The sequence below is a fragment of the Perca fluviatilis genome, chromosome 14 (genome assembly GCF_010015445.1).
Source record: "Perca fluviatilis chromosome 14, GENO_Pfluv_1.0, whole genome shotgun sequence".
Lineage (NCBI taxonomy): Eukaryota > Metazoa > Chordata > Actinopteri > Perciformes > Percidae > Perca > Perca fluviatilis.
This window is the reverse complement of record NC_053125.1, coordinates 13,660,888-13,682,231: the sequence shown is the minus strand read 5'-3', so window position 1 is coordinate 13,682,231 and position 21,344 is coordinate 13,660,888. Positions and strand designations below refer to the sequence as shown.

Genomic DNA, 21,344 nt, shown 5'->3' with positions numbered 1-21,344 from the left:
CGAAGATGGGTTTGGGGAAAGTGTCCTTTGTACACTTGACCCAGCCTCATTTTTATGTTTTCTCAATTTCAGTGAGCCACACTGTTAACAGTACTGTAAATCAGACAGAACTACTATGGTTTTACTGTTGTTACAGGATCCTGATTTTGAAAAGCTATCACGTTGATATCGGCCACACTGTTTATAATTTAAAATGAGTGTTGTCACCCTTTTCACCTTAGAGCTGAACAACCAGGGACATTGCATACTGCAGCATGATAACAATTCTCACTTCTTAAAGGACAGCTCAATTATGATCTCTTAAGCACTTTGTTTTAGAATGCATTGCAATTTCACAGGAGTTGCTTTGTAGTTTGTATGGATTGTCACATCCAATTACTATATCCAACATGCATCCATGGTCCTAGGCTTGTTTCTGACTATTGTGTTTGATCAGGTATACTTTTGACTCACTGTAGAATCGACTAATTGTCTGTTCAACCTTGAACAGGCTGAAGTGAGCTTGGACAGGAGCTACCTTGTAGAATTCATTCCTTTCCCCCTCCTCCCCGTCTTTCTCCATTTGAATGAGCACCTTTGAAAGTGTAGTTTTTTTTCAGATTAGACTATTCCCTCATTCCTTGATAGTTGTTAACACAGTGTTTTTGGAACAGATACAGTGTTATGACAAATCTGAACACTCTTTAAATCTATGTGTTGATAGCAAATGCAATAAGCACACGGGAATATGAATTCCTTCTTATGTGAATGATAATCACAGTACATCATTTAGTGCAGTTTTTTTTTTTTTTTATAACTCTGGTGATGTCATTGTAAATCCGCAATAGAGCTTATACTGTAGCTAATAGAGCGCTGGGAGCCTATCACATTAACACCTAACATTAACAGAATACACCATCCATAACCATACAATCACAGTTAATGACCGCAAAGCAGATATGAACAGCGGCAAAAACAACACGTTTACAAGAAAAATGGGACATTCTGGGAATTTCTTAATGTTTAATCTTCAAATTGATTCTGTCCTCCAGCTTAACGTTCTGCTTTAACAATGACGTTACCTAAATATGGCCACTGTGTGACTGAGGTGAATTGAGTGGTTAAGTGGTTATTGTTTTAATGAGCAGCACATCAATTTTGTGCAAACAACAAGCAAACAGTGGCAGACACCTACAAACTTTTAACAAGAGTAAGCCAGGCCACTCTCATTACCTTAATGGATACTGAAATGGAAAAGGATAATGTATATATATTGCACACCATGTCAAGGACTTACAGTGATAAACCATATAAGGATACATGGGCCAAGATGCCCAGTATAACTAACAGTGCACTACTGCCAAGGCCTTGTGTTGAAAGTATGCTTTATATAGGACAGGATTTCATAAATGCAGTTCGAGGAGACTAAAGAGAATGCTGATTTGCGATTGGCCATTTTAAAACGTCACATCACTGTCAAAACACGTCAGTTCAGGCAGGGACAAAGAGTTGCATCAGAAAGTTTTGCAGTTCAGTCTGAAGTCACTCATTTGTAATACATTCTATTTCTGAGAAGATTTATCCGTTGAGGTGGCTTCTCATGCCAGATACCCAAAAGCATTGTTGGAAGGCGGCCATGATTGTCGTTTGGCTGTGTGCAGGCTATGGTATCTCAAAGCTGTTTCCAGACTGATGTCTCCTCATGAAATTTTAATGAATAATGTGTTTCCAAAAAGGTGCCGTTTTACGAGAGCAGAGGAAGACACTAATTAGCCATATCACAGCAGGGAAAGGAAAACTTAAAGGTGCACATAAACCTTATTGGCATTCAGAATAAGCAGGTCTTGTTTTGCAGATTTACACTTGGCTAACTTTGTGGGGTGGCATACGGTGAGCTCATGGTGTATGTAAAATTTCACTCTGCGCCCTCTCAAAGATCCTCACTTGCTGCAAGCAGAAAATACTTCCTGCTCAGAGCCGTGAGCTTCAGACAAAGCTGCTCCAGGCTTTGATTTTCTTTGTTTTGCTAAAAGAACATATTTTGAAGCAAAGAGCAATGTGAGTTATCTTCTCTCATATCTCAAACGGCAGCAAGATGTAGCCCGCCCTTGTTCAGCCGGTAAGTTGAGACGCTGGCAGGAACAAGACAGCTTTTTCAACATCGCCAAGACACCTGCCATCATCAAAGAACTTCAAAGAAATACGTTTTAGGTGACTCCTAGCTGTAGCTTTATAGTTAACAACCAGACATAAGTGTCAACTATCTTCTCATCTAGAGCAAGAAAACAAATGTGTTTATTTGCCCAAATACTCCTAAACTACCATTTTAAAATCATTTGAGATGCCTGAACTGTGCTGTTGTCCATTTTCACTTTTTGTTCATTTTGTGTCCTTGTCAATATAAACTATGGGTAGATGCCATGGCTTTAGAAATAATTGCTTTATAGACTCAGTATTGTTACAAAACAATGTAACATTTGACCAAAGATTGTAGATAGATATTCTCATCCTATTGCTGTGCAGTCTTATGACTATAATTTCCACTGGCTCTCCCTCCTCATTAGCTCTGCACAGGGTTTAAGGAGGACTACTGACGATGTGAATCTGACCTCTGCTACAATGTCTCTCATCTTCTTCCAGAGGACCAGCTGCCCCCTGGTTTTCCCACCATAGACATGGGCCCACAGTTGAAAGTGGTTGAGCGAACACGCACTGCCACCATGCTCTGTGCCGCCAGCGGCAACCCCGACCCAGACATCTCCTGGTTTAAAGACTTCCTCCCTGTCAACACCACCACCAACAATGGACGCATTAAACAGCTCAGATCAGGTAGGTTTCCTCTGCTGAAAACGTAATTACAAATCAGGGAGTCTTGAGAATCTGATCTGCTCCCCCTGTTGTCTGCGCTGTCTCCTCTGCTCTTTCATCCTCTTCTTCCTCCCATAATTTAACTTCTCATTTGGCTTTTAATTTTGTAGGTAATGGCATTGTTTCTACTACTTCCTGTCCTCTACTCTCTGTACGCCCCGGTGTGTGCTTTCTGTATGTGTGTCTCCCTTTGTCTTCTAGTGTTGTCATGGGCTATTGGGATTGTTCCCCCTCTGTGTTTGCTGGCTTCTGCCTTAACTTCTGCCCTCATTGCTCACTGCTGTGACTTTTTACAATTAATTTTTTTTGCTGTTTTGTGTCGATTTCCTTTTCACTGCATTGGTGCAGTATTTTTTGGATCCATTCTCTTCATTTTTTTTATGCCATTTTCTTTTTTGATCAATTAATATTCAACATTCGGCTTCATTCAGAATCTGCTAAGGAGTGCACATGATTTTAAATAGGAAAACATGCAGAAAAGCAAATTAATCATCGTCCTTGTGCATTTGTTGAAATTTTACTTTTAAAAGAGGTATCCTTAAACCTCCTCTGAATAAATATTTGCTTTGCATAGGAATTTTCTTTAGGTTAAAGAAAAAAACATCTATTTCTGGACACTAATCAGCCACAGTAGTGCGTGATAACTTCACAAGGCTTTTCCCTCCCCTCTGATTCTTTGAATTTACAGCCCCTGCTTTAATGTTTAGATGCCAACTTTGTTTTTATTTGCCTGTGACATGACCCCAATATACCCATTCGCCTGAAAATCTCCAGTTTGATTTCAATATCTCAATAGAAAAAGATGATGCTATTTTCTAAAAGGTTTACATAAATAATAGCTTGCAGCTTTATGTGCCAGCTAAAGGCAACACATTAGCACAACTACTTGTAAATTTTAAGTCTTGTATGTTTGACCACCTGTCTTCACAGAGTTCACAGCTGTCCTTTGTTAAATCGTCTTGTTAACCTTACTTCCTTGCTGACATGTTTTTAACAGAACTGTGTAGATTTAACCCTTATTTCTAATGTGCGACTTTGATTCACGTAGAGTTGATAAAGCATTAACGAAACCTCTGTTAACTAAACTTACTTAAAGAATATAATCACATTCTTATGCTGTCTTTCTTCTCTCTATATTTTTAAATCTACAGAATCCTTTGGTAAGTGCTTAGCTCTAAAGCACACATCACCCCCCACTAATTTCCATGTTTCCAACAACTATTAAAATGCATGGCATGCATTTTACTAACAGAGAGTTTAGGTTCAGGGCTACTACTAGAGGCACATACACTCTTCCCTCACCCCACGGTGTTCAAGTGTCCCACCACTACCAGCTATAGTATCACCTTTATCTGGAGATTATAACTACCAAACCTTAGCTTAGTATTGTCATATACTGACCTGGGTAATGACCTGTCCTCACATGTTTGTTACTCACTCACTGACCCACCACTTACTCACTTATCGTTTTAACACCAGCACAGTAGGTATGGACATTTTAAGAATTTTAGAGAGTTGACCAGCTCTGCTTAGTTCAGGTGAAGCAAAGGGATCTCAGGTTGTTTAGATACAGTATGTCTGCTCTCAATCTCATACACAAAGTCCTCAAAGTCTTTCCCTTCAGTAGATGATCTTCAGAAGCTATTGCCACTTCCAAAATGGCACCTCCCCGTGGTACATCAATGTACAAGTTCTTCTCTCTGAACTATGATTTTTCTATGATGAATCCTGTCTTTCTTTGCCAGTAGAGTACAGAACAATTCGTATTCTCTCTCTCTCTCTCTCTCTCTCTCTCTCTCTCTCTCTCTCTCTCTTTTCTCTAGTACCTTTATTTACCTGCCCTGTTAAATCTAATTTGATTCTTCTTCCAAAGCCCCCAGCCTCTATCTACTCGTACTAATGCTTCTTCTTTCTAATCTTATTTGCATTCATATTATCCACCCAGGTGGTACACCAATAAGAGGTAAGAGTGCTGAACTGACGTTCACAGAATGAAAATAATACAAATTCATTCTTGCTGTCAACCCATCCATTCACTTGAATCGCCTCCATTTCTGTCCTGTTTACCAAGACCAAATCCCATTACGTTCATATGGACCTTCCTTCTTATTTGTCCTGTTTCGTTGACTAAATTTGTATTCCATTTTTCTTTGTCTATGCTTTATTTACTCCTTTGTATTCTGGTTTCAAGAGCCTGTTTAGCTCAGTTGTGATATGCTTGCCCTGGCTCAAATAAGCATATCCAATGACAATTATTTTTTTAAACTATATTTTTTCCGTTCACTTTTGTTTTCTTTTTGGCCATAGCGAATCATGTGTCCCTCTTTTTGTCCAACTAAAACAACCAAGCATTTTTTCCCCTTAGCTGTTCTTGTTCAGCACTAAAAAAAAATATGCACAGATGCTGTGGAATCACGCAGGCATGCTGAAGACAACATTGCCTCTCCTCTGCTTTTTTCTCCCAAAGAATTCTTTCTATCTTTGCAAACTATTTTTTTCCATTTCTTCTATTTGCTTTCCTCTCCTGTACCTCTACAAAAAAGCCCAAACAACCACTTTTTTGATAAAGTTTCTACGGTGCTTTTTTTTCTCTTTCACCTATTTTTCTTACTTTTCTTGGGTTTGGAGACTATTTTACTTTTTGACTTTTTTTCTTCAGGGTTTGAGGAAGGCAAACAGTAGAGTCTGGCGAGGACCTGATTGGCTCATTTTTGCCATGTGTGATGAAGCTGGAGAGTTGTTGATGCATAAAGCCATTTTTCCCTGGGTCATATGACACCACACTGCTGATCCCATTGGTGGATTTTTATGGGTGTCTTTTGTAGCTTTCACAAGCTAAAGCAGTGGTTGGTTACTTTCTTGTCGGCTCAGGTCGATATTTTGAATTTTGTCTTCTAATACAATTGCATTTTATTTTTCAGCTAAGGGTTGTCAGAAGGTTGTAAGTTGTGCCGACATACATTTCTTGCCAAGATTTGCATGTCAAAACTTTTGTTACAGAGGGTTATGTGTTGGTTTTGCCTTACATAATACTTCAATTAAAAAAATTCCACATATATGAGCAGCATTTTTTAAATTTTTTGTATGGGCTGCATTTTTTTAAAATAACTTCACCTAGATGAAGTCCCAAATTATTTAGTTAGATGAATGTTACACTCAATCTGTGATTGAATATGCTAAAATTCATACCTAAATTTATTTATTTCAATTGCCCTCCCTTGTTATGCTGCTTTCTTATACTGTAAACCTTTTTTTGTTTGATCCATGTTTCCCTGAAGCAGTATCACTCATCCCCATATTGACCAGTCCAGTGAAATGTTGTATATTGAAGGGCTTGCCCCTATTCTTCTACGTGATTTTTTTTTTACATTGGCGCTAGGATGAGTGTCTTTTTAGATGCTTTAACCTTAAAAGTAATCAGGCTTTTTTCTCTAAAGAAGTCATCAACAAGTTAACTGTTTTAGAGACGGTTTTTTTCTGTTCTTTATTTTAAATTTGTTTGACAATGTGTTATTTTCTTTTCCCTCGTTACTATAGCCCTGTTAAGAGGAACAATATATTTGTATTGCAATGTCTTGCATGATTACCATTTGCAGCTATACCTGACCTATAGTAGGGTCTCCATTTTACCTCAGCCAGTGGATCAGGCTGTGATAATGATGATGGGGGATATACTTTAAAATATAGAGTTTATGGGAACAGATGCACAGACGTAGTATTCCATTCATGCAGTTTATTGGATATTGTTGAATTACAACTTTCGTCAAATTGTCCAACTACTGAGGCTTGAGAGGACAAAGCAGAAGTAGAATGAAGGGGGCTGATGTTGGCCCTTTTGAGGTCAAACAACTTTTCTTTTTGCTTGTGAACTTCAGGATGAACAACAGCATTTTAACCAAACATACTCCGCTACCCCGTTTGCTATTCCCAACCAGGAGCCCTCCAGATAGAGCAGAGCGAAGAGTCGGACCAGGGGAAGTATGAATGTGTGGCGACCAACAACGATGGAACCCGCTACTCTGCCCCAGCAAATCTATATGTCAGAGGTAGGAAACATGTTGACAGCACTGACATGCTTCCTTCAAATATTATATTAACTTTCTCTTTAAAATTCATGAGGAACCTTTAAATTAGCCAATAAAGTCTACTGGGGCCATATCCTGTGAGGCCATTGTAAGTATGCTTTGCTTTTGATGTTTTGGTTCTTTTTTTTTTTTGCACTTAACTTACCTGCACTGATTTGTACCTCCAGTATCTGCTCTGTTGTGTGTTTCTGGTCCTTTCTGTTGATAATCCTGATTCTAACACCAATGACTAGACTGCTTGCTGTGTTTATCTACTAATTGCCTTTCAAACCTGACTGTCGGAGGTGGTAAAGGGTGGCCGGGCCCTCCTCCATCAGTCCAAACTATTTCCCCAGCAGTGAACAGATCCTCTCTGGCCTTTTTTCTCTCCCTATTGATCAACATTGGAAGGACATATTTGATCTTGCTAGTTTTACTGACAATGACTTAAAAAAATTAAAATAAAATCAAGAGTTAAAACAGGTATGAAATAATTCAAATAGAGGGTATTTTAGTATCCTACTCCAACAGTGTTTTGTTGCTACACAGGGTTAGTAATATAGCCTATAGCTTCATGATTTTGGCAAATGCAAAAAAAGTGAAGTAGCCGCAGTGTTTTGCTTTTCATAACCTTTTCCCATAGAGGCAGTGATCTTTCACTCTTTTAAAGTCACAAAATTTGTGCTGCTGTTACTGCTTCTCACTTTTACTTGCACGCAGCATTTAAGGCTTTATTTGCTTTTATGTAAAAACCCACTGTTACTCTTCCACTATTGTCTTTATTAAATTCTCTATAAATACATGTATTTATGTAGCAAATTGTCATCATACACAATATATAATAAAGCAATATACACTCATTTTTATTATTATCATTATAAGCTCACTTGGCTTTGGCAGAATTTTTTTTTTTTTTAGAAGTAAACACTCTGGGTGCCAGGGAGATACAAGGGGCTCCCTCCTTGGAGACAGAAGGTCCTTCGAATTGTTTAAGTAGCATTTGAACACCTAAAACATGGCCTTTTTACTCTCTGTGTTTCCCTTGTTTTTCTCCTTTCCTTATTTCATTTTGTTCTGCATCAAATTTCCTACATCCCTCAGAGCTACGAGAAGGTTGGTGTGTTTTTACTTTTTGAACACAACACAAAACAGAAATAAGTTTATTTGTTTGCCACAACAAAGTATTTGTTCTCTTTTTTTTTTTTTTACACTTCTATTGATATTTTTTTTTTTTCTTTTTCGCTGATTCAATGTTCATGTGCCCATTGAGAATGTCCCTGGTTCTTGTCAGAGTGCTTGCCTGTCTAACAGGTGGTGCATGTTTGCATCTTTGAGGTGGGGTGGCAGGGACGATATTTGCATCTGTCTGAGGGTCTATTTGCATGGTCCCCTCTAAACGCTTGAGCTAGTCATCCCCTTTCCCCATCCCTTACCCCGTCAGTGTTCCTGCTTGGTTTCTCTGATGACTAACAACACAGCTGGTCAATGACATTAGAAAAGAAAAAAATAAATAAAATGTTATTAATCAAATAAATTCTGTTAAGAAAATGAAAGTAATATGACACAACATCCATGATTTCTATGGGCTGCTGTTCTGCATAGATGCAAAGCTGCTCCATATGAGCACTGCATCTCTCTCTTTCTCTCCATAGAGCATTTTAAGCATCACTACACCTCAATTTTCCCTGTGGTCCTCTCCCCAATTGAAGTTTCTCAGAAATAAAAAATATGTTAAAGCAAAATCCATCCTTTGTTGTAATTGGCACTACAGTCAAGCACCAAGCTGTAAAAATAACCTTGCCCTCAGAGATTATACACTTCCTCTGAAAAGGATGTTTCTGCGCAGGACTTCATGAAACAATGATGTATTTAGAGCGTTATCCACGAGACTTAACATATGTAATGATATTCAAATGAGCAGGATAATATTATGTCTGTGGGGAATGTGATCCAATTGGATATTAATTAAATATTGAGTGAGAGAAACGTTCTATTTAATAATGCAAGCAGTTCCCCTAGATTTCCCCTCTGGAGAGCTGCAGTCTGCTAAACAGAATGGGCTTTGTGAATTAGTAGCGAGCAACAGGAAGCGTGTGCCGATGTTGCAGTCATATACAGTATACGGTACCTGCACAAATAACTAGTTTAGAGTCACAGGGATTATACAGGTTGTTTATAAAGCAGGGTCAATTAACGGGCAATAAATAAGTGTTCAGATGTTTAAAAGTGACATATTCCTTAACAGCTTTCAAGGTTCACTAAAGAATTTGTAATCTAACCCAGGTTAACAGTAATCGATGTTAAATAGCATGAGCAGTAACACTGACTTTACTTTTAATTTCAATCCTCCCTAAATGTTTTAAAAACAATACCTCAATCCCTGTCTGTTTCCCTTATTCGTAAGCCCCTTAGTTATATCATCTACCTATTCTTAAATATTTGTGTATACAAATCCTCACCTGTAAAACACGAGGAGTGTCTATTTTGTTCTGTCCTTTCATTTACCCTTTGTCCTAAGTTGGTTTTCCCAGGACGTGCTCGCCACATTTACAACAATGTAGCACTACCAGACTAACCCTTCCATTACACTGTGTGCTACCACTTCTTCCTTCTGACCCCATTACAGCTTATGTTGCCCCTGCAGCCCTCCCCCCCGACCCGACTCCCTTACACGGTTGCCTCACAAAGTCACGTATCGTTCTTGTATGCATGACGGACTCTCGCTCCCCTCCAAAAGGCCTTGAAGCCGTCCATGTGCATTATGAATGTTATACATTTAAGTTAACTTAAAAGTGTAACCTTTTCTTTGAAGTTCAAGCCTTTTCTTTTTAGTTTTTTTGAGAATATTTTTTGGGAATGTGTATCTACTAGAGCTGTCAAATTATGTTTTTTTGTTTTTTTTTACTGTAGGTAATCGGGATTATTTACTTGATTATATTTGGAAATTACATAAACACACGCGTCAGAAAAACTCAGCACTAAGAAACAAGTGTACCACTAACCTAATATCGCCAATGGCAGTTCTCTGCATCTTTTTTTATTGTGCTGCAAAATGATGACTTTGTGTACTGTACATAAATCATGAAAAGAATTTGAGTAGTTGAAAAAGCTTCTATCAGTGATATTTCCTAGAAATGCATCTGTCTCGGAGCTTCTCACCTCCTCCTTGACATGTTCCTAGGTAAAGGTAAAGTTCCATTTCTGAACTTTCAATCTCAATAAGCCCTTTATCTGAAACTGGACTGAGGCCTGCAGTCCTGTTAAAAGTATTTGAATTAGCATCAGTTAATGTTCTTGATTTCGATTCATTCACAGGCTTTCACTGATTTCTAAAATCACAGAATGTAGTGTAGTGAGACATGTTAATGCTTTAAGCACCAGCATAATTGGCCCTCTTGTGATAAGCTAGAGACCTCTCATTCGTCATGGAATTCACCAGCATAAAGAAAGTATGCATAACTTTACTTTTATCCTCTGAGCTGTCTGGCAGAGTTCTAAAGTCTAAAGCCACTTTTAAAAGTAAAGGCAGGACAGGGGAAACATTTTAAGGGTGATTGTGTTATCACTCTAAACTTGATCCAAGGTGTGCACAACATTTGACAGTCCTAGTAATACTTTTGTCTGAGCCTGAAAAGAAAAACATCATTCCCCTTTGATGCGTCTTCTCGGGAGCATTATCTATGTTTGTGTGATGTGAGAATGTGATGAGGCACATTATCTCACATCAGCTGGAAGTACGCAGCCTGAAAGTTGTTTCTTTGCATACAACTGTGGAGTGCTGTCGACTCTCCAGCCCTTTGTGCAGTTCTGTGTATTTGTACCGACTCTGCGACCGTATTTTGTGCATGGCGTTCGTGTTATTCATTCACCACTGCAATCTTTAAGTCTTGGATAAAATGCCTGAACCAATCATAAATTACCTATCTAGAAACAGATTTCATTTATATGCAATAATTACACCTTTAACATTCCGCTAATCTCATTATTATATTATGTATAAATGTGTTTAATGACCAGACTGTTTTCTTTTGGCAACATTTTGGGGAGAATGCAGAACATTTTTCTATAAATGTATTCAGTTGTTCCATTTTCTGCTGGGTTTTCACACCATGTTTTGTCTTTTACAGTACGCCGAGTGCCTCCACGGTTCTCCATTCCACCTACAGACAATGAGATCATGCCAGGCGGCAGTGTCAATATTACATGTGTGGCAGTGGGCTCTCCCATGCCATATGTCAAGTGGATGCTGGGTGCTGAAGACCTTACGCCAGAGGACGACATGCCCATTGGACGGAATGTCTTGGAGCTTACAGACGTCCGGCAGTCGGCCAACTACACCTGCGTGGCCATGTCAACCCTGGGGGTGATAGAGGCTGTGGCACAGATAACGGTGAAAGGTAAAGCTGCTCCTTCTTTATAACCAAAGGCTGAAATTTCAGCAGTATGGTCTTACAATAGATACATGAAGGCTACAGCTGGGCTTAATAATAGCTCACTCAAAATGTTTCAAATTCTCTCTCTCTCTCTCTCTCTCTCTCTCTCTCTCAATTTGCAGCTGCTTTGTTAGAAATACATATCCAAGCAGAGACTACTGGCAGTGCTTTAAAGAAAGTTATTTACCTCTCACTGCCATGATAAGTCATCTGTGGGGGATTCCTTAAAGCTTTAGACAAGCTTTGGCACAGCCTCAGTACATTAGATGCCAGATTGAGAATATAGTGAAGTGCTTATCTCTCAGCTGGAGAGAGAGCCACAAGCTCACCATTTCTGTTAGCAAGCAATGGAGGAGGGGGCATGAAGGGGGGTGTGAAACGTAGTGAGTATTGTTCAGTGTCCTCTGTACATGTAGGCATGGTACTTATCTGAGTGTAATCATATCTACACAGCAGCGTACCAGAAAGATATCCCAGATTGGTGTCGCCATGTTCACGTGCACACAAGGGACAGACTCATGTACACACACCCAGCTTTGTTTTTCCTAGACATAACATAGAGATATTAGTCACAATATAACAGTCTGGCAGCAAGCTCCCCCAGAAGCACACTTCAGATGGCATATAAAGACAATCTATTGCCCTGATATCCTTTGCCATGTGCCACGGTGTGGGGAATTAAAGCAATAAATTCACCTGTTAAATTATTAAAGTGATAAACACTCGGAAATCTGAGATTAATGACAACAGCACTCCCACGCACGCTGCTGATCACGGGGTATGCAAGTCTTTAGTCTCACATTAGTTCATATGCAACAACTAGAAAAATTTAATATTAAGACGATCCAGCCACTTAGTAGAAAGCACACGACATAGGAGTCTCTTATGACTCCAGATACACTGTATATCATTAGTATCAGGTGCAATGAGCTAGGAAATGAATGTAATCAACATAATTCAACCATCTACAAATTAAAAAAAATAAAGTCTCTATGGCCCAGAACATAAAATAAATTACTCTACAGGGGTATAACTTTGCTGCATACTTTGCATTTCTGTTAATATTTATGTAATAATTATCATCACAGCATTGCCCAAGGCTCCCGGCATTCCTGTGGTGACAGAGCGCACAGCCACCAGCATAACATTGACCTGGGACTCTGGCAATCCTGAACCAGTGTCCTACTACATCATCCAACACAAGTCCAAGTACTCAGAGGACTCGTACAAGGAGATCGATGGCGTAGCCACCACTCGGTACAGCGTGGGAGGCCTCAGCCCGTACTCGGACTACGAGTTTCGCGTGGTGGCCGTGAACAACATCGGGCGAGGGCCACACAGCGAGAGCATCGAGGCCAAAACAGCAGAGCAGGCACCCAGCACGGCACCAAGGCAAGTCAGAGGCCACATGCTGAGCACCACCACGGCTGTCATCCACTGGGATGACCCGGAGGAAGCTAACGGGCAGATCATGGGCTACCGAGTCTACTACACCATGGACTCCACCCAGCATGTCAACGTCTGGGAGAAGCAGATTGTTCGGGGGTCCAACTTTGTCACCATCCAGGGCCTCATTCCCAATAAGACCTACTACATCAAGGTTTTGGCCTACACCTCAGTAGGTGATGGACCTCTTTCCGCAGACCTTCAAATCATTGCTAAGACGGGAGGTGAGCATGGCTTGTTTTTGTTGTTAAGAGAATCTATCAGTCTAACACAAATTCAGAGTTTCACAAATGCTCAGACACAATTAAACTCGGAGTGTCACAAACATTTTTGAAGCCACGTCATTTTAGTCACAGATCCTCATTAGTGGTTTACAATTCTAAACACACGAACATCTTTAGGCTGTCAGCAAAAACTTCAAATTGGCTTTCTCAAGTGGGAAAAATTGTTACGTGTCAGAAAACCAAGAATACTAAGAATAAGAAAGTCAAATGCCTAGTTGTTTATTTCTAATGAAAATGTTTTTGAAGTAACCATGCACTATGTACTGTACTAATTTGTCTGTAACACGTGTGTCTCCTGAAATACAATGTGGCTCTTGTAACAATAACTCTCACCACAAAGTGGCATCTGTGCCAGTATGACTGTAATGATAATGAATAGTGCAAGATGTGCGGAGTAATGAATTCATCTCTTCATTCCAATTGCAGTTCCCTCCCAACCAACCGACTTCAAAGGAGAAGCCAAATCAGAAACAAGTATTTTACTTTCATGGATCGCCCCGGCACAGACTGGACAGGAAAATCAAATCACAGGATATGAACTTATGTACAGGAAGAGGGATGATAAAGAGGAGGTAATTATTTCCTGACTTGACCCATTTTGGCCATTAAAAGTCTGTTATAACAAACAAAATACTCTGAATCACATACTAATTACTGAGTAGTAGTTTAATTGTGTAACCATGCATTGTTTTTATGTAGTGTCATGAAATTACCATTTTCTCATGCTTCCCCAACATATCAATACCAACATCAATAGCATTAATTAATAAGTCATACATATTTACACAATACCAGACCTGCAGGATTAAATTTGGTCCATTTTAAAATGTGTTTTAATATGTCTCTACATTAAAAGTACAATACAGTTAAAAAATGGGTATATTTTCTTAAGTAACAAAAACAGGGGATCATTTACTAATCCAGTGTTTAAATGTATATTAACAATATGATAATTAGATTGTATATATATATAATTAATACTTTTGTAAGTTACTATACTATAACTTACTATACTATAGCACTAACAAATCCAGCCATATGACTGCATTATTTGTATAATCAGGAGTAGTTCTTACAGTATGACAAAGCGAAAAAGAGACTTTGGTCAGACACTATTGAAAAATGGGCTTTACCACGTAATGTGTCAATCACTTTAAAGTGTACTAAATTGAGTGTCAAATTGTATTTATTATTTTAAATCTTATAATCTTATTTATATAATCTGACAACTTGTTTCATTTCTGACAGCAAAATCTCATACCCTCAAATTTTATTTTCATATCAGAAAGCAGCATACCTATATTCATTTTTTTTTATTTGGAACTCCCCGTCTTTATTTAAAAACTGACCACATGAAACTTCCTCCACAGAAACGTATCAGCTTTGAGCCGACAACAACATACCTGCTGAAGGACTTGAAGCCCTTCACTACTTATACTTTCCGGCTGGCTGCCCGTAGTAAACATGGAGTTGGAGCTTACACCAATGACATCTCTGCAGAAACTCCACAGACACGTAGGTCTTCCTCCTTATCTGACTGAGTTTAAACTATTTTGGAAGGAACACATTTTCAAATGCATTCCAATTTTAAGTGTGCTGCAAAATCCAAAAAGTGACATGAATGTCAGGAAGGTCCTGAGCACAGATAAAGGAAATCCGATTTTAGAAGGATTGATGCATTTGAAAAGATGTAAACATTTGAAATAGTAAATAAGTGTTACCTGACCATGCAGTTTTCACTTTGAAAAGGTTGCATGGACAGTGTACCAAGGCTTTCCTGTGAAGTCAGGAGACAACGTTACAAAAACTACACATCCCCACCTTTGTTGTGCAAATACAGTCTTGAATGAAATTAATGATAAAGCCTTGAATTATTTATATGAATGCCCAAATCTGTGTTACCCAACTGCTTTGTGACAGGGCATTTCAGGAAGCCTTGTCTCTTGACCTTGCATGTTGGCCCAAAATAAAAGAGAAGACAATTACCGAGACTGAGCTTTCTATGTAGCTACACTGCCACTTTTCGGCATTGACGTTTATACTCAATTTAAATTTGAATCAATAAAGTTGTGGAGTAATGATATAATAGAAAGCTCAAAGCACGTATTGTGTCTGTATTTAGGGATATTTCCACCCAAAAGACCCCAGATTTATGAAACAGGTCAAAATTGAAAAATTGGATTCTGTTACAAAATTAAACAAAATTCAACTAAAATAAAATAAGTTTGTTTTTTGGATGATCCGTAAGAGAGTTCCCCTCTAGCAATAAGTGAAAGAACACTGAATGGTTTGACTTTGCACATAAATCTGTGGTCTCTGAAAGAGAAGGGCAGGGATCAGGTGGGTATAAAAGCTCAAACTCTGCCCAGATGTATGTTCTGAAGTAAATGATGGAGTAAAGCAAAAGATGCATGCCAATGTTATCAGAATCTAATAAATCAGTCATGTCTCCTTGGGAAGTTCTCTGTTGTACAATCAGGCTTTTACCACAAACCAACAGGCTTCGGAAAGGTTGGTGACAAATGCAACATTTTCTATTTTAAATAGTTAAAGCATCAACCTTTATGTTTTTGGATTGATGGTAACTGCTTGCCAAATTTGTATAAGTTATTACTACATTTATTTTGGAATGGTTAATTAAATTATTTCTGAAGTGCTCAAATATGTTTAGGTTTTCATTTTAGAATTAAAAGGATCTAAAAATTAGGATATATGATTTTTGTTCCCCTTTTTTATAATTTAATTTTTCCATGATAAAGGTAGGTTACATATGTTAAAGCTGTCCTTTTTCCAATCAACACCTTCCATTCATCATCAGTGTATACACGTTTGTGTTGGTCTTAGTCTTTTGGTTTGTCTTTATTTGTGATGTTTTATTGATTTAAAATACTTTATTTTCCCACATAAGTCCTTGTGCTTTTCTTCTCATTTTGTGTCATTTTATTTTTCCCTTCTTTTTTCCTTTGTTTGGTCAATTCTACCATCATCACCCTAAACAAACCAAAAACTGACACTCCTTTAAAAAAAAAAAAAAAAATCAATGAACGGCCTGACCAAACTAAAACCCTTCACCTGCACCAAAACCAACTCACCAAACAGAACCCTCGGGCCCCCCTCAAGAAGTCAAGTGCTATAGCCCCAGCTCCACCAACATCCTGGTAAGTTGGCGGCCACCACCAATGGAATTACAAAATGGGATCATAACGCAATACACCATCCAGTATGCTGTGACTGAAGGGGAGGATTCTACTGCTCATCAAATCTCCAGCATCCCTCCAGAAAGCTCTCAGTATCTTTTGGAAAACCTGGAAAAATGGACAGAGTACCGTGTGACAGTCACAGCTCACACAGATGTCGGGGCAGGACCTGAAAGCCTGCCACAGCTCATCCGCACAGAGGAGGATGGTATGTGTTCGCTAAAACAAAGCTTCAGCTGCAAATCCAGTCTACCCCTCTTAACCTACCCCGTCAAATACTAACCGCCTCGCCTATATTTACAATTCCCTCTTCTTTTCTACCCCCTCTGCCTGCTTCTACTAAAAGTGACTGTTGCTACCTGATACGTTTAGCCCCATTTTGGACTGTGCACTTTTTCACCCATTCAAAGTGTGACTCACTTTTCAAAAAAGCACCTTTTTTGGGGGCCTTTTTCCCCCTAAGCTGCTCAATTTCAACACATGGTATGGCATTTTCAACTGCAGGCCTCCAACTTCCAGTCCCAACTGCCTTTTTTGAAATATTTTGAATGGCAGCATTTTTGTATAACTCACATTTTTAGGAACTTGGCAAAAGGACAAGTTCTGGACAGTGGGAAAAACAAAAGGTGGAAGAATTTTTTGAAGGCCATTTTTTTTTTTATATATATTTTTTCTCCCCTCATGTGATAATCATTTTTTTATTCATTTTTTCCTCGTACCATAGCCAAAATTCTTGTAGTGCTTCAAGCATTTGAAACACTTGAAGCCCCACTTTGGCTCCACTTTTCTATTTTGGCAAAACACATTTTTATTCCATGTTTTAAAAATCCACTCTACCCATTTTTAATGTTTCAAGATTAGGTCAGTTGTCAGACCTGTTTTTGCTGTTGTTTTTTCCCCCCTTACCATTGTTGAAATATTGATGTCATGCAGTGCTTGTTGCAGTTTGCTGCACTTTTGTGATTTTTTTGTCACTGCAGCATTTTCCGCTACGACTTTTGGGCAAGATTTAAAAAGAGGGTGAGGGGGTTCTCTATAAGTTTGACCTTTTTTCTTCTATCCCATGGTGTTCCTCCAGTTCCTAGCGGGCCACCTCGTAAAGTTGAGGTGGAGGCTGTCAACTCCTCATCAATTAAAGTGATCTGGCGTTCACCGATGCCCACCAAGCAGCACGGTCAGATCCGAGGGTACCAGGTGCACTATGTCAGGATGGTTAATGGGGAGCCCACAGGACAGCCAGTCATCAAGGACATCCTGATTGATGATGCCCAGGTACAACACCCTCCTCAGCCAGCCACTTCATCTCTCAGACACATAGTATCACTTTGTCTCTAAACTTTACACTCTTCTATTTGGAGTGGAAAAAAGCTCACTTTCATGAATAGAAATAGTGACTATTTAACTGTTTTGTCACTTACACATGTCTACGTATAATTATTGCTACATTTACTTTTATATTTTTTTATCAACAAACTCATTTATTTGTTGGCTGCAGACAAAATGTGTGTGTATATTTTCTCACCAGTGATTAGTGTCTATACCTGGCCTCATTTGTTGTCTCTTTTCTCTCCATATTCGTATATCATAATCAGTGGGAATATGATGATTCAACCGAACATGTGAGTAGTTTAACTTGGCAAAATTCCAAACTTGTTTTCCCTTACTGTCATCCTCTGCATGAATTGCATGTGTCTTTTGTGCATTACAAGTTCAAGACCTAAAGGTTTTAAGCATCTGCTTGAGCGCTATTTCAACTTCTTATGATATGAAGACAACTGCAGATGGAATCCTTGACTAACACTAATATTGACCTTTAAGGTTTGAATTCTATTAGTGTTTACTCATAAAGCTAGTTGGTACACACACAAGAAACATACTCTTTACCAAGTTATTTATCTACCAAAGCTTAGCAACACTATCCTTTTTCACTGTAACATGCCTCAATCTTAAGTATATGCTGAGAGAATGTGTCTGTTGTGTCTTTTGTGATGATTATGCTGACAACACATCCCACTTTTATCTCTCACTTGCTTATATCTGCAAATCATCCAGTGAGTGTCCTGCAACTAAAGTCCTGCATCTTTACAGGAAATGATCATCACAGAACTGCAGGCTGAGACCACATATTCAGTTACTGTGGGAGCCTATACGACAAAGGGCGATGGTGCACGCAGCAAGCCCAAACTGATAACCACCACTGGCGCAGGTATTGTAACCATGACCTCTGACAAATATCATGTATTTCTCTGCTAATAGACTGCATTTTCATGTGAAACGGTTGTTCTGCTAAGCTGTGAAACTGCAGCCAATAAAGAGAAAAAAAGCTTTACGCAAAAGTTCTTGTCATTGAGTGTGTAAAGTGTGAATACAGCTAATTGCTGTCTCATATAGTACAATAACTTACCCACTGGTGTGACACAGCATTTTTTAAATAATGAAAAATGTAATGGGAGTGACAGGAAGACACCCTAATTCAGCTCTTTCACCCACCTTTTTTGACTGTGTTAAACCACAGTAAAATTACTTAGTGGTACTCACAAACAGATAGAAGGTGAACGGATAATGAATGTCTACTACAAACAGGATAAGATGGAAACATGGTTGTCCATATTTATAACAAGTTGTCCCTTTCTCCATTGGTACTGTCTTAGTTCCTGATAAACCTCGGCTAATGGTCAGTACAACCAACATGGGCACAGCTCTCCTCCAGTGGCATCCCCCAGCATTAACCCATGGTCCCCTGCAAGGCTATCGCCTCCGTTTTGGCCGCAAAGACGTGGATCCTCTGACTGTCATTGAGTTCCCTGAGCGTGAGAACCACTACACTACCAAAGAGATCCATAAGGGAGCCTCATACACTTTCCGCCTTTCCGCACGCAACAAAGTGGGCTTTGGTGAAGAAACAGTCAAAGAAGTCACCACAAATGAGGATGTCCCAAGCGGCTACCCTCAGAGCATTACAGCAGAGGGTGCCACCACCTCCACAATTCAGGTTAGCTGGCAACCTGTTTTGCTGGGAGAGCGAAACGGCCAAATAGTGAAATATGCTCTGCAGTATAAGGACATCAACAGCCCACGCAGTCCCTCAGAACTCTTCATCACCGCCCCCGAATCAACAATCATCCTGGATGGCCTTAAGGCAGATACCACTTATGATATTAAAATGTGTGCCTTCACCAACAAGGGATCTGGTCCCTATAGCCCAAGTGTTCAATTCAGGACACAGCCTTTGGATCAAGGTAGGACCAGTCCCTGAACCTTTTTAGCTCTTTTCCTTTTCCTTTCAACCTTTCCCTACACAGCCCTTTCCACCCGCAGCAGCTTCCTCTGAAAGCCTCAAATGGCAGAAGGTGACAAAGTATGGAATCAACCACAGGACTTTGGTATTAACATGTTGCCCTGCCCTTAGCCTCCCTAATCTAAGAATGGTTTAAGAAACTCACATGGAGTAAGTATGTATGTCTCTTTGTGTCTCGTCAGTCAAGCAAAGGTCAGTCATTAATTTAAGAGTTGGTGTTGTTAAGAAGGTAAGAGGACAGTGTTGAGTTCAGTGTAGTACTGATTTCAGCCTGGTTTTGAAGGGGACATTCTCAGGTAAGCACTGGTGTGGTACCACACCACAGATCGATACAAAATTGTGTTTTGTGTCTAAATCACCTGCTCCCACTTTCTTTTAGCAGTGTTTGCAAAAAATTTTCATGTGAGAGCTGCCATGAAGACATCAGTGTTGCTGACCTGGGAAATCCCAGACACCTACAACCCAGCTCAGCCGTTCACTGTGAGCACTGCCTAGATACATTTAACATTTTCATACGTATTGACGTACTCTACACATTACCATCACCCACAACCAAGGCTTCACATGAAACATCAACTCATTCGCATACAGATCCTTTACGATAATGGGCAGAGTGTGGAGGTGGATGGGAAGCTAACACAGAAGCTAATCACGGGGCTTCAGCCTGAGACACAGTACTCCTTCCTCCTGACCAATCGTGGCAACAGTGCCGGAGGTTTGCAGCATCGTGTGTCCACCATGACGGCCCCAGACATTCTCCGCACCAAACCCTACCTGGTTGGCAAGACCAACTCAGACGGTATGGTGACTGTGGAGCTACCATCAGTGCAGACGTCTGAGAAAGTAAGGTGAGTAGAGATGAACAAACTAAAGGTGATTTCTAATTAAATAAAATTAGGGATGCTCCTCTGACCACGATGATTTGAATCATCAGTCGAGAAGCCCCAAGTCGACTCGCATTTTGTCAGACAATGTACTTTTTTTTTTCTGTCATTGTACACAGAGTAAAGGGCCGTCCACACCACACACGATAACTATAATGATGTGAGCATTCACACTGATGAACTTTAACATTTTGTAAACATTTTCCTTCTTGCCTTTGTAAACCAGAAAATAAAATAGTTAACATATGAACCGTAACCAGAAGAACCAGAAATATGATGCATTTGTTCAACTGAAGACGGTGGATCATTAAAATGGTCTTTGAACCTACTTTTCAATCAGCAAAAAAAGTATACTTATTAAAATGAGCAGCATCTCTCTCTCTCTCTCTCTCTCTGTGATGCTGAAAAGCACAGAGCACCATGTTTCAACTCTTCTTATTCTTTTCCTTCATATTCTTTTGATTAAGAATGGGATAAAAGCTAAATCACATTTTATTCATTTTTTAAATGTGGCATCTGCATTTTCTGACCATGAAAACTATTTACAAGTGTTTTCTTTCACATTGGTGCCTCCCAGAACTTGCCTGGGTCCAGACCTTTTAATTATGTCTGATATAAGACAATTTAAGCATGGCAAATTGGCTGGTTACCCCGGGGACGTGTTGAATGTGATGCCCTCTAAATTCGGATGGATTTTGATTGGCTGTCCGTGTTTTTGACGGTCATCGTTAGAGTTGTGGTGTGGAGTCTGCCATCCGCTTGAGTTAGAACAATTTTTAAAACAATATATTTATTGTTAAAGTTCTTTGTGTGGGCAGACCTAAATGCTGGATAACAGCATGGCAGACTGTACATTTTAACAAACCAAATCTTGTCTCAAAACTACTCCTG

General features: G+C 39.4%; 1 protein-coding gene and 1 long non-coding RNA gene across 39 annotated transcripts in view; one reads left to right on the top strand and one right to left on the bottom strand.

Moving 5' to 3' along the window:
* The window catches only part of LOC120573258 (receptor-type tyrosine-protein phosphatase delta), a 363,765-nt gene that overhangs the window by 312,357 nt on the left and 30,064 nt on the right, over positions 1-21,344 (top strand). For 7 of the 38 annotated variants that reach the window (XM_039822867.1, XM_039822861.1, XM_039822863.1 and 4 more), the window contains 16 exons: positions 2,620-2,808; positions 3,999-4,007; positions 4,793-4,810; positions 6,783-6,893; positions 8,013-8,024; positions 11,039-11,308; positions 12,433-13,014; positions 13,501-13,646; positions 14,445-14,589; positions 16,174-16,479; positions 17,350-17,543; positions 17,864-17,890; positions 18,360-18,477; positions 18,923-19,510; positions 19,949-20,049; positions 20,161-20,417. In XM_039822867.1, the coding sequence (XP_039678801.1) occupies positions 2,620-2,808; positions 3,999-4,007; positions 4,793-4,810; positions 6,783-6,893; positions 8,013-8,024; positions 11,039-11,308; positions 12,433-13,014; positions 13,501-13,646; positions 14,445-14,589; positions 16,174-16,479; positions 17,350-17,543; positions 17,864-17,890; positions 18,360-18,477; positions 18,923-19,510; positions 19,949-20,049; positions 20,161-20,417 (3,073 nt within the window). The remainder of the gene's footprint in view (positions 1-2,619; positions 2,809-3,998; positions 4,008-4,792; positions 4,811-6,782; positions 6,894-8,012; positions 8,025-11,038; positions 11,309-12,432; positions 13,015-13,500; positions 13,647-14,444; positions 14,590-16,173; positions 16,480-17,349; positions 17,544-17,863; positions 17,891-18,359; positions 18,478-18,922; positions 19,511-19,948; positions 20,050-20,160; positions 20,418-21,344) is intronic. The other 31 variants (XM_039822864.1, XM_039822865.1, XM_039822881.1 and 28 more) reach the window with 15 other exon arrangements.
* LOC120573266 overlaps positions 1-21,344 on the bottom strand; it is a 254,868-nt gene that overhangs the window by 214,113 nt on the left and 19,411 nt on the right. The gene's annotated exons all lie outside the window — the stretch shown is intronic.